General features: G+C 44.5%; 1 protein-coding gene across 1 annotated transcript in view; it reads right to left on the bottom strand.

Moving 5' to 3' along the window:
- The window catches only part of TIAM2 (TIAM Rac1 associated GEF 2), a 140,239-nt gene that overhangs the window by 76,045 nt on the left and 52,096 nt on the right, over nucleotides 1–12,098 (bottom strand). Inside the window, exon 4 of the mRNA XM_051613430.1 lies at nucleotides 8,170–8,605. Within this exon, the coding sequence (XP_051469390.1) occupies nucleotides 8,170–8,605 (436 nt within the window). The remainder of the gene's footprint in view (nucleotides 1–8,169; nucleotides 8,606–12,098) is intronic.

The following is a 12,098-nucleotide window of genomic DNA, read 5'->3' as shown; positions in this document are numbered from 1 at the left end:
CAGAAGATATGCTCAAATTCATTTAGGAATTAATTTAGAGAAGACCTATGCCTGTATTACATAGCAAGTCAGCCTAAACGATCACAGTGGTCCCTTAAGGCCTACTAATCCATGAATATATTACTGCTGTAACTCCTATACATATTCAGTAGAGGGCTTGAAACACGGCCAAAGTAAGGATTAAGTTTGCTGGGGCTACAGCATTGTTACCTCTCTAGCCCATTTTTTTTGTTGTTGTTTTTCCTTAAAATCAATGAGGTGTCACAACAAGGGGTACCATCAAAACCGAGATTTTTGGGCTGACTTGCTGATTTTCAGGCTGTTGGTGTTTCTCTGTGTGACACACTGTGTGTATGTATGCACACAGAATTAAAGCTGAGGAAGTACATATCAAGGGGATGTTGTGCAACCTGCAGAATAGCAATGTTTCATTGGTAGATGCTTTTAAAACAGTTAGATAAAAACAGACTTCTAATTTATTTTAGTACTTCTCTAACATTTACACTTAACGTTGTACTAAAAGTCCCAGATACATCATCCAAAGTCATGTAAATTTGAGGGGAGCTTCTTCAAACACCGAATCTGAAAATAGAACCAAAACCCAGGTTTTTTTGATTCTTTTGCCTGATAAAGGAGAAGTACAGTCCTATTAGAGTCTCTGGGGCACATTTCATGTGAAAAGTGGTCAAATACACTGGTCTTCATACAGCCCAAATCTAAAGTGTATGAAAAGTGAGATGGATTTCATCACATTCTCCAGTGCTAGTGAATGTACAGGAGTTAAAAGAAAAAGGGAAATATATATCAGAGGTTGCTGTCCAAACCATCTGATGACTGAAAGTTTTCAAAGGAAAGAATCCAATAAATAGAAATGCCTCTATACTACTTAAGTGCACCTTTTCCTATTACTGTCCAGAGTCTTCAGTAGAATATTTAGGGTACGAGCAAATCCTACAGAGTTGGTCCTATCCTTTCCCTTTAGCAGCTCTCACTTGATCTTCTTTATGACACAGAAACACTTGGAGATCTATGCAGTTGGAAAAGAAGGATACAGTTTGTGGCACTCTGCATATCAGACATGGCACTTCTGTCATCATTTCAACATAACAGAACAAACTAAGTCAACAAAACCAAGTCTCTTATATTCAGCAGCAGCAGGACTGTAAAGCCACTTTCATTTCTGCATTTTAGGAAAGTGAAAATTAAGTAATATTTTAAACTCCCATATTTCCCCTATGTCTTATAGAAAAGGTAACTGAAGATACATCATATTCAACCCTGACAGTTTATATGCAAATAAATAAAAAATGTTGAAGGGTATCTGTGTGTGTTTAGGTGAATGGCACCCCAGGTATATCTTCAAATCAAGCCAAGTGATCCTTGGAAGCAGCTAGTTTCATAAACTCTGACAGACCCACTGGGAGAGATTATCATCCAAGTATTTTAATAAAAACTCGAAGCGGGGGGGGGGCAGGCAGGCAGGGGCAATGGGAAAGCAATTTCCCCTCATTAAAATAAACTAATTAGACAGGACAGATGGAAAAGAGAGTTCCTCTTGTTAAAGGGTTACTATTCAAGCTCAGGTCTTGGTGGTCTGAAAGCAGAGCAGACGCCTCAGGACATGTATACTTTGAAGTCTGGCAGGTAAGCAGATGGTTATAAGCCTTCTACATATTTATAATTAAACACATCTCAACATAGTGCAAAGAAACATGCTGTTCTCCATTTGCATATATGGCTATTTTAAGTAATATTTTAAAATATCTTGGCTATTTTAACTTCAAGAACAAATTAAATACAGATTTATACAAAACGCTGTATAAGAAGAACCAAAGCAAGTGCCTTGATCTTGATATATAATATTATAAAAACAGAACTACACCTTGATATCTATCCAGACAGGCAAGTTTATTTTGGCATCAAAAGTCTCCACAACACAATAAAGGTACGAGATCAAGTAAATGAGGAATGTATATTTAAAACACCTAACAAAGCGGAAGAGATTCTGCACCATGAATGCAGCCATATCATCCATCCGAAGTAAAAAACTCTTGTAATGTCAGCAGTTGTTACAGCTTTTTAAAAAAAAAAAAAAAAAAAAAAAAAAAAAATTAAAAAATTCTTTTTTTATAGCTGGGAAAGTTCAGGAAGCAAGAAAGGATATGACTTGTTCAAGGTCAGCAATAAGCCAATTTTATAGCAAGGAACCAAATACAAAGCACCTAAATTCCTTCCTAGAGCACGCGGCAGCGGTGAGAGCGCAGAGCGGCAGCGGTGAGAGCTGCTCCTTTAATTACTGAGGATTAGAGAAGAGACCGGGCTTCCCGGAGACGGCGAAGCCGGAGCAGAGCGAGGAGACCCGAGTCTGAGCGGGAATCCTGAGAGGAGCAGGAAGGCTGACGTGGCAGGGGGTGTGGCTGAGAACCGCGGCAAGGTTTAAAAGCGGCCATCTCGGCAGCTCCCTCAGAGCACGCGGCAGCGGTGAGAGCGCAGAGCGGCAGCTAGCCATCAGAGGAAGTGAAGTAGCGCGAGGGCAGGGAGCGCGAGGGCAGGGGGAGAGCGGCGTGAGTGGAGGCAGGAAGCAGAGAACACCAGTAAATTTCTCTAGCATGGTGGCAACACGCCCTAAAACTGTATTGAAGAAGGATATGGGAACTCAGACGGAGGTTCTGAGCAGGCACGCAGCCGTGCAGGTCTCTGGCTGCAGCGAGTGCCTGAGCCTGGCACTGGTGCCAGAGGGAGCCAGTGGCACCGCGTGTGTGCGGTGCGAGCAAATCGATGATCTCCTCAGGCAGGTGGTTAGACTGACAGAGGAGGTTGAAAGACTGAGAATTATCAGAGAATGTGAGAATGAAATAGATTGGTGGAGTCAAACCCTGAGGCAAGGGCAGGAGGAAGAGATGCTAGAACAAGTGATGGATCCCCTCCCCTCCTGTTCTCCGACAGAAGGAGAGAACTTTAGGAACATGGAGGAATGGAGGGAGGTCCGTCCTCGGAGAGGCAAGAAAAAACCCTCCCAACTCCATCCATCCTCCGAATTGCCCTTGAAGAATAGGTACGAGGTCTTGGAACTTCAGGGAAAGGAAAATGAAGCTGGAGTGACAGATTTGTCTAGTGAACCGCCTAGGACTTGTCGCTCAGCTCCACGACTTAGGACTTCTTCAACTAAGAAGGAAAGGAGGGTAATTGTGGTGGGTGACTCCCTTCTGAGGGGAACAGAAGGGCCCATCTGTAGACCTGACCCATCCCACAGGGAGGTCTGCTGCCTCCCTGGGGCTCGCATTAGAGATGTTAAAAGGAAACTCTCTAGTATGGTAAATCCATCTGATTACTACCCACTGCTGATTTTTCAGGTTGGCAGTGACGAAATTACTACAAGAAATGTAAGGGCAATGAAGAGAGACTTCAGGGCCCTGGGACGGCTAGTTAGGGGGTCTGGAGCACAAGTCGTGTTTGCCTCCATACCTCCTGCAAGAATGGGTGGAGAGATAAGCAGGAAGAGTTTAATGATGAACGAATGGCTAAGAGACTGGTGCCAAAGGCAGGGCTTTGGCTTTTTTGATCATGGGCTGCTCTATGAGACACCTGGCCTGATGGTGGCAGGTGGGATGCACCTGTCCCAGAGGGGGAAAAGGCTTTTGGGGCAGGACTTAGCAGGGCTCATTGAGAGAGCTTTAAACTAGATGTGAAGGGGGAAGGGGAGAAAACTGGGTCTGTTAGGGACAAGCCCAAGAGGAACATACCAGGGCCTGTAGGAGGATGGGCTAAGGAGGATTTAGTCCCACCGATGTGCTCTACTTGCTTCCTGAAATGCCTGTACACCAATGCACGCAGCATGGGGAATAAACAGGAAGAGTTAGAGGTCTGTGTGCGGTCTAAGGGTTATGATCTGGTAGCAATAACAGAGACATGGTGGGACAGCTCACACGACTGGAATGTGGCCATGGATGGCTATGTGCTTTTTAGGAAGGATCGGTCGGTGAAGCGAGGTGGTGGAGTTGCTCTTTATGTGAGAGAGCAACTAGAATGTATTGAGTTTTGTACAGGGGCTGATGAGGGGCGAGTTGAAATTCTGTGGGTAAGAATTAAAGGACAGGGTAGTATGGGTGACACAGTTGTGGGGGTCTACTACAGACCTCCTGATCAAGACGAGGAAGTTGATGAGGCTTTCTACAGACAGTTGAAAGCAGCCTCACAACTGCAGTCCTTGGTCCTCATGGGAGATTTTAACTATCCCGATATCTGCTGGAAGACTTATACAGCCAGCCTTTCACAGTCTAGGAGGTTCCTCCAATGCATTGATGACAACTTCTTAATGCAAATGGTGGATGAGCCGACTAGAAGAGGAGCGCTGCTGGATCTTGTGCTCACCAACAAGGAGGGCCTTATTGAAGCAGTGGTGGTCAATGGCAACCTTGGCTGCAGTGACCATGAGATGGTGGAGTTCAGGATCCTGTGTGGGAGGAACAGAAATTCCAGCAGGACCAGAACCCTGGACTTCTACAGAGCAAACTTCGGCCTCCTCAACCAATTGTTAAGGGAAGTCCCATGGGACAGAGTGCTAGAAGGTAAAGGGGCTCAAGATAGCTGGACAATATTCAAGGACCACTTCTTGCAAGCACAGCATCAGTGTGTCCCAATGGGTAGAAAATCTAGTAAGGGAGCTAGGAGACCAGCGTGGTTAAAAAAAGAACTGCTGGGGAAACTCAAGTGGAAGAGGAAAATCTATAGATCATGGAAGGAGGGGCTGGTCACTTGGGAGGAATATAGGAATGTTGTCAGGGAATGTAGGGAGGCAACTAGGAAAGCTAAGGCCTCCTTGGAACTTAACCTTGCAAGTCGGGTTAAGGACAGTAGAAAGGGCTTTTTCAAATACATAGCCAACAAAGCTAATACCAGAGGCAATATAGGCCCACTGCTGAATGAGGTGGGTGCCCTGGTGACAGAGGATATGAAGAAGGCAGAGGTGCTGAATGCCTTCTTTGCCTCTGTCTTTACTCCTGCAGGCTTTTCCCATGAGCCCCAGATTCATATAACCCCAGAAGTAGTCAAGATAGGTGAGGACATAGTAGATGAGGATTGGGTTAGGGATCAGTTGCATAATCTGGACATCCATAAATCGATGGGTCCGGATGAAATGCATCCAAGGGTGCTGAGGGAGCTGGCGGAGGTCATTGCTAGTCCACTCTCCATCATCTTCGGTAAGTCATGGGTAACTGGAGAGGTGCCTGAGGACTGGAGGATAGCAAATGTCACTCCAGTCTACAAGAAGGGCAAGAAGGAGGACCCGGGTAACTATGGACCGGTCAGCCTCACCTCCATCCCTGGAAAGGTGATGGAACAACTTGTCCTTGGCACTATCTCTAGACATATCAAGGAGATGGGGGTCATCAAGAGCAGTCAACATGGTTTTACCAAGGGTAAGTCATGTTTGACTAACCTCATAGCCTTCTATGAGGAAATTACTAGGTGGATAGATGATGGTAGAGCGGTAGATGTGGTCTATCTTGATTTCAGTAAAGCATTTGACACCGTCTCCCACAGCATCCTTGTAGATAAGTTGATCAAGTATGGGTTTGATGATCAGGCAGTGAGGTGGATCAAGAACTGGTTGAAAGGAAGAAGTCAGAGAGTTGTAGTCAATGGGGCAGAATCTAGTTGGAGGCCTGTGACTAGTGGAGTCCCTCAGGGGTCGGTACTTGGACCGGTGTTGTTCAATATCTTCATCAATGACCTGGATGAGGGCACAGAATGTACCCTCAGCAAGTTTGCTGATGACACCAAGCTGGGAGGAGTGGCTGACACACCAGAAGGCTGTGCTGCCATTCAGAGAGACTTAGACAGGCTGGAGACTTGGGCGGGGAAAAACCTGATGAAGTTTAACAAGGGCAAGTGTAGAGTTTTGCATTTGGGGAAGAAAAACGCCATGCACCAGTACAGGTTGGGGGCTGACCTGCTGGAGAGCAGTGTAGGTGAAAGGGACCTGGGGGTCATGGTAGACAGGAGGATGACCATGAGTCAGCAGTGTGCCCTTGTGGCTAAGAAGGCCAATGGCATCCTGGGGTGTATTAGAAAGGGTGTGGTTAGTAGGTCAAGAGAGGTTCTCCTCCCCCTCTATTCTGCATTGGTGAGGCCACATCTGGAATATTGTGTCCAGTTCTGGGCCCCTCAGTTCAAGAAGGACAGGGAAGTGCTTGAAAGAGTCCAGCGCAGAGCCACAAGGATGATTAAGGGAGTGGAACATCTCCCTTATGAGGAAAGGCTGAGGGAGCTGGGTCTCTTTAGTTTGGAGAAAAGGAGACTGAGGGGGGACCTCATCAATGTTTACAAATATGTAAAGGGTGAGTGTCAAGGCGATGGAGTTAAGCTTTTTTCAGTGAAGACCAGTGATAGGACAAGGAGTAATGGATACAAGTTGGAGCATAGGAGGTTTAAGATGAATATCAGGAAAAATTTTTTTACTGTAAGAGTGACAGAGCACTGGAACAGGCTGCCCAGAGAGGTTGTGGAGTCTCCTTCGCTGGAGACATTCAAAACCCGCCTGGACGCCTTCCTGTGTGATGTACTCTAGGTGACCCTGCTCTGGCGGGGGGGTTGGACTAGATGATCTTTCGAGGTCCCTTCCAACCCCTAGGATTCTATGATTCTATGATTATCCCAGAAATGCACAAACTACTACTATATAATGTACTTCAGTTTAGAGTTTTGATAGGATTGTTTAGAATCTACTTGAATTTTAGAAGACACAGATCAAACTCATATTCATACTTCATAATGCAAACACATACAGTAAGAGGGTGGCATTCAGATACTGTTTTTCCCTTTGAATATACTGCTTATAAGCATGAATCATGCTATCTGATGATCAGGATAAGTGATTTAAACTGTTAAGACTGCCTACATTGTGATCCCTTGATAACAGGTCTCTGAATTACTAGGCAGAATTACTATGTTCTTCTGACTTTGCTTCTTTCAAATCAGCACCATCAAGGACAACATTCTAAGCACTTGCTGTTTGCTGTGCATTTTTCTCCAGGTCTACACCCATGCAGAATTTTGAAAAGGGCAAACTGTGGGAAAGTTGTTATTTTCTCTCCTCCAGTCTCAGATATGCAAGGAAATGATTAAGTTTGATCATTTCCTTACTCATTAACTTAGCATTATATTTACTGAAGGGCAAATCCTTTGGATGCAATAATAATAAAAAAAGAAGCCTATGAACTCACCCATTAAATTCCTTTTCCTCCTCATAACAGATGTTATTTTCCTTCTCACACTTCCTGACACCCGTGCACTTCTTGTGCCACACCTCCCTGCTCTGTTACTTTGAGCCATGGATGTGCACCCTGAGCACAGCGCTGAGCGCAGCAATCCCACCCCATGCAGCAGCCCCTTAATTGCCTTCCCACGGGGCTGCTTCACAGCAGGAGCAGTCAAGGGAGACAGGAAGGTGGGCATCCCAAAAGTCACAAGGGGTTACTATTGCAGGGAGCAAGCAAGGTGAAAGACATTCCAGGGAAAGAAGGCTGGAAAGCCCTGAGTGGTTCATGGCAGCTATTCCTTGCACACTGCAGTGATTCCCCTGCTGCTGCTGCTACACTGGCCTCCTCTGTCCTGAATTGCACACTTTTGTGTGTAAATGCTCTAGCAAAGGGAGCACACCTCTTTGTTATGTTGCTGCCTGAAGCACTGGAAATGAACTGAATATTTTTACATTAACTTACTCCAACTTTAAATGAACCTCATAGCAGAGGCCAAGAACTGCTTGTGACAGGGAATCAGGCACTGGGGACTTTTCCTGATCCTTAATTTTTGAATTCCCCTGATAAAGAGATGGAAATTTTGTATTTTTCTCAGTTTTGGTTCAATATGGTCTTTGACCTGCAAACATCCAAAAGCATCTTCTGAATCCCCAATTCTGTGTGAGTACAGAAACTGGGAAGCCAGAAAAAACAACACCTGCTACGGCACAAATCACAAGGCAACATATGCAAAGCCAAACGCATGGGCACATGCTCCACTTCAAACCCACAGGTAGACTGTGTAAAGTTAGGCATGAATTTCAGATCCCTGGAACCTGCTAACAGAAGCCAACAGGCTTGAAAAGTTGCTGAGACACAATGGAAACAACTGCTGCTGCCAAGCCAAAGGAGCAATGTGGTGGTTTACCTTTGAGCGTGACCCAGTACTGCTTCCACTTTCGCCGTGTGACCAGCTCCAGCTTCTTCTCCTTCTGCAGGGTCACCAGTGGTTTGAAGAACAGCCACCCTGCCTTGCGCACCACTCCTTGCTCTTTCTCATACAATAAATCCAGCTGCTCCAAGGAGCTGAGGGACTCACCACTGGAGTCCTCTGTTTCAGAGGAGGTCTCTGTGTTCTCCAGGTTTGTTCTGCTCATCTCCAGCTCCCGCATGAAGTTTTCATAAATGTTCTGCCTCAGGGCATCACTGCTGATGGCATTAGTGGAGTCACTTCTCTGGGACAGGACATGGCTAGAGCCAGGTGACCACAGCAAACCAGAGAACTGCGATGGTGCCAGTGTGTCCGTGGTGAAATTGTCCATTCTGCTGTCAAAGTATTCACTCCCATCTTTACACTTTGGCTCCTGTGAAAAAAAGTAAATTGCCAGCAATCACTCACCAGAGCTACAAAAAGACCTCATCTGGCTTTTAAATTTGTATCATGCTTATCCAAAGCCAGTTCCTTCATCAAGGGCTACCTGTTTTCATCATTACATCACAGGTTCTGCTTCAGCAGCCACTGACACCACCAGTGCCACCAGTCATGGTTTCTCAGCAGAACTCCACTAAATCCTAACCACTAAGTCTGCAAGCTTTGGTAACTCAGACACTTGCAAGCAATCTCCAAATTCACGAGTACCTACTGGGCTTCTACTGGCTGAAACAGGATGGACTCCAGGAAACAAGAACACCCTTTGGTTGAAACCCAGGCACCACTGCTAAAATGCCTGTTTGAGTACAAGTGTGAATGGTGTCACAACAAGTTTATTAATACAGGATTTTCAGTATTTTGGTGACACTCCATTTGTGCAAGGCAGCTACATTTAGTGTCAGCACACCTAGGCTAATTTTACCTCTACTTTCTATTTGTCATACAAACTGTGCTTAACCAACACAAAAAAGGTCAAAAGTTGAGAATATTTTAAGCTTGTTAGTATTGACCACTTGACAAAAATCTAATCTAACAGAAGATGTGATTTAAAAAAAAGAAAGATGCACTTGCTGACTGGCATGAATCCAGTCTCCAGACTGCAGAGGTATGTATTTTCTGACTTGCTGAAAACCTCCCAGCAGTTTGACTATTTCATCAAGCACCGAAAGGCCTTTCTGCCAATTGCACTGTGTACCTTCACCCCTTGTACTGAGAGGACTGGCCAATGTCATTTTAAATCCTCAGGCCTGATGGTTTGACCCCAACTTTGCCTTGTGATATAGATGCAAATAGAGGCCCATTACTTGCCACTGCTTGTCGATGCAGGACCTTGTTGGCAGATTTTCTGTCTTAAGCCTTTCCTACTAATGTACTCACTGCCCTCCACTCTCCCAGTGATGGACAGGGAGAAGTTAGAAGAGCTCCTTTGACTAACTTCACTGTCAAGAAGCAGACCATCCATCATAAGAAGCTGTTTACTGTCTTCCGAACTCAAGCATTGCTGATGCTATTTAAAAGCAATCAAGATTTAAGAACATACAACACAAAAAATCCCTGCTGCTTTATGCAGCAGAAGTGTGAGGGAAGAGATGGCTATAAAAAAATTTCAAAAAGTGAAACTATTATCCTCAGTAATAATAAAGCTATTATACTTTCAAGTTCAGACTGCCTCTCTAAAAGCATTTATTTGCTCTTAGACTTCTGTACATGAATAAAGTAAATAAACCTTGGCCTCCTGTGAGCTGCTCTAACCAGCAGATTTGAAAGCAACTACTCCTTTGATCTTTTGCTTCCTACTTGATGCTCTTCAAAACTGCAGTGGAAAAGCAGTGCTGTGTTTTCATAGCACCAGGACCTCCAGTGTGCAGCTGATAGCAACAGCAGCACCGCATGCATTCCCAAGCGTCACCAGACAAGCAGCTTCTTAAGCAGCAGGACACCACCACTCCTGGCCTCAACAAAAGCCAGCTTGAACTGAAACTCACTTTCTCTTATGGTATGCTGAAGCTCAAGTCTGACTTTTTGGATCACTGTGTCTGGTGACAAGGATCCAACTAGTCTGGTAATGGAGCACCCTCCTCAAATCCTATTGCAGAGTGTTAGTGTTCTCCAAGAGTAACTCCCTAAACATAAACAGTTCTGCTTTTTATAAGGTAAAGGGAAGGAAACTGGGGGGTGTAAAAGGGGGAGGAGAGGAGGTCCCAGGGAAGAAATCATGCATGTAATGCACGCAATGCATTGCAGTGCAATGTTGCAAAGCAACGGTACAGTGTGGATCAAACACCTCCACCTGCCATCTGCAGGTCAGTGGGAAACTGGAAGCTTTCTCCATCCTCTTTTTAATTACTGTCGCTACGTGTGTGCCAAAATCCTTTATTTTAATTGTTTCCCCGTTCTCCAGGAACTGTCAGTGTCCTCTAGGAAACATTAACATATAGTTTACTAAGAATACGTATTTCTTTTAGTCCCAAAGCACTAGTAAGAAAAACAACACAAGATGCATAGATAAGAAGGTGTCTGCTGGAAAGGGCCACTAGTGGAACAACAAGCGTTAATGAAAAGGGTAGGATACAACCCATCCACAAACAGCTACTAACCACATCCTATGTTTCCTACCATTTCTGTGTGTGTAGAAAATCAAAGAAGTACCAGAGAAGAGGAAATGGACACAGGATCCAAAATTAATATGTACACTTCACCATGACAACATCACTTGTATTTTTTTTTAAATAGCTGAATTGGCAGTCAGGCAGTCTCTGATGGTCCTCTGGGAGGCTGTCACTGTAGCACTATCTGGTCATTGCTGAAAAGGTCTGACCCAAATTGCTGCAGGTGGTGGTTTCCCTGCCAGATGACTTTCTGCTCATTTTCTCTCTGTTGCACCCAGTGATGACAGAGAACTACCACTGTTTCTGCTCAGCTGCATTCCAGCAGAGCTCTCCATGGCTGAGACACACTCTCTGTATAGTTACAGATATTGCAAAAGTGGCTAAGATACCAATTAGACAAAATGATGTATGTAACAATTAGCTGTAAAGAACAGTGCAGGAAACAATGCAGCCTGCTAAATTAATTAGGACCCAAGCTAAAAGTACAATTTAATACCAGTTTTCAAGCCAAATAAAGACATTGCCTCAATGTATTTTTCTTTTATATTCTCTTTACACCACACTTCAGGGCTCTGGTTTATAAAGTCAGGAAATTTCAGAATTTATTCCTTTAAAGAGGTTACTTAATTCATGGAAGAACCTCTCTGCAGCAGCTGTTTCTGGTGGCTGGATTTTAATTTTACCCAGTGTTTGCTTATTTTCTCCACGTTATACAGTTGCACACTGAGTTTACACCACCACCTTTAGCAGTGTCTGACTTTGCAACAAGTCTGCCTAAATTTTGTCCACAGATCTCACATGCATCACATATACCTTGCTGCTCACACATCATACAGCATCTCCCCAGTGCCATTTCAGCAAGGATTAACCTAAATAAGGACATGCCATGCAGTCTTTAGAGTACCAGTGGTACATCAAGGGAACACATTAGGACAATCTCATGCAACAAAAGCTGGGTCATAGCACAGAGTGGCTGCAAGTCTCGATGTGAGTCCGTTACTAGAAAGGCCAGCTCAATTCCAGGATATACCAGATCAAACATCCTATCAAGGCTGACATAAAGAAACACCCAAGTCACTGGACAGAACACAGCTGACGGCTCCTCTGGAATATCCTATATCAAAATCTGCTCATGGATGATTTAAAACAGGTGCAGAGAAAGGGTGCCAGAATGAAAAGGAAACAGACTTCCTATATTGAGACCAAAGAGAGTATACGTAGCCCCACAAATACAGGCCAAGAAAACATACCACTTCTCCCTTTAAATAAATTGTAACAGATTAAATAATAGGGAAGGATAACTAATGTAGCAGACAA

Source organism: Apus apus, chromosome 3 (genome assembly GCF_020740795.1).
Source record: "Apus apus isolate bApuApu2 chromosome 3, bApuApu2.pri.cur, whole genome shotgun sequence".
Classification (NCBI taxonomy): Eukaryota; Metazoa; Chordata; class Aves; order Apodiformes; family Apodidae; genus Apus; species Apus apus.
This window is presented reverse-complemented; position numbering and strand designations above follow the sequence as displayed.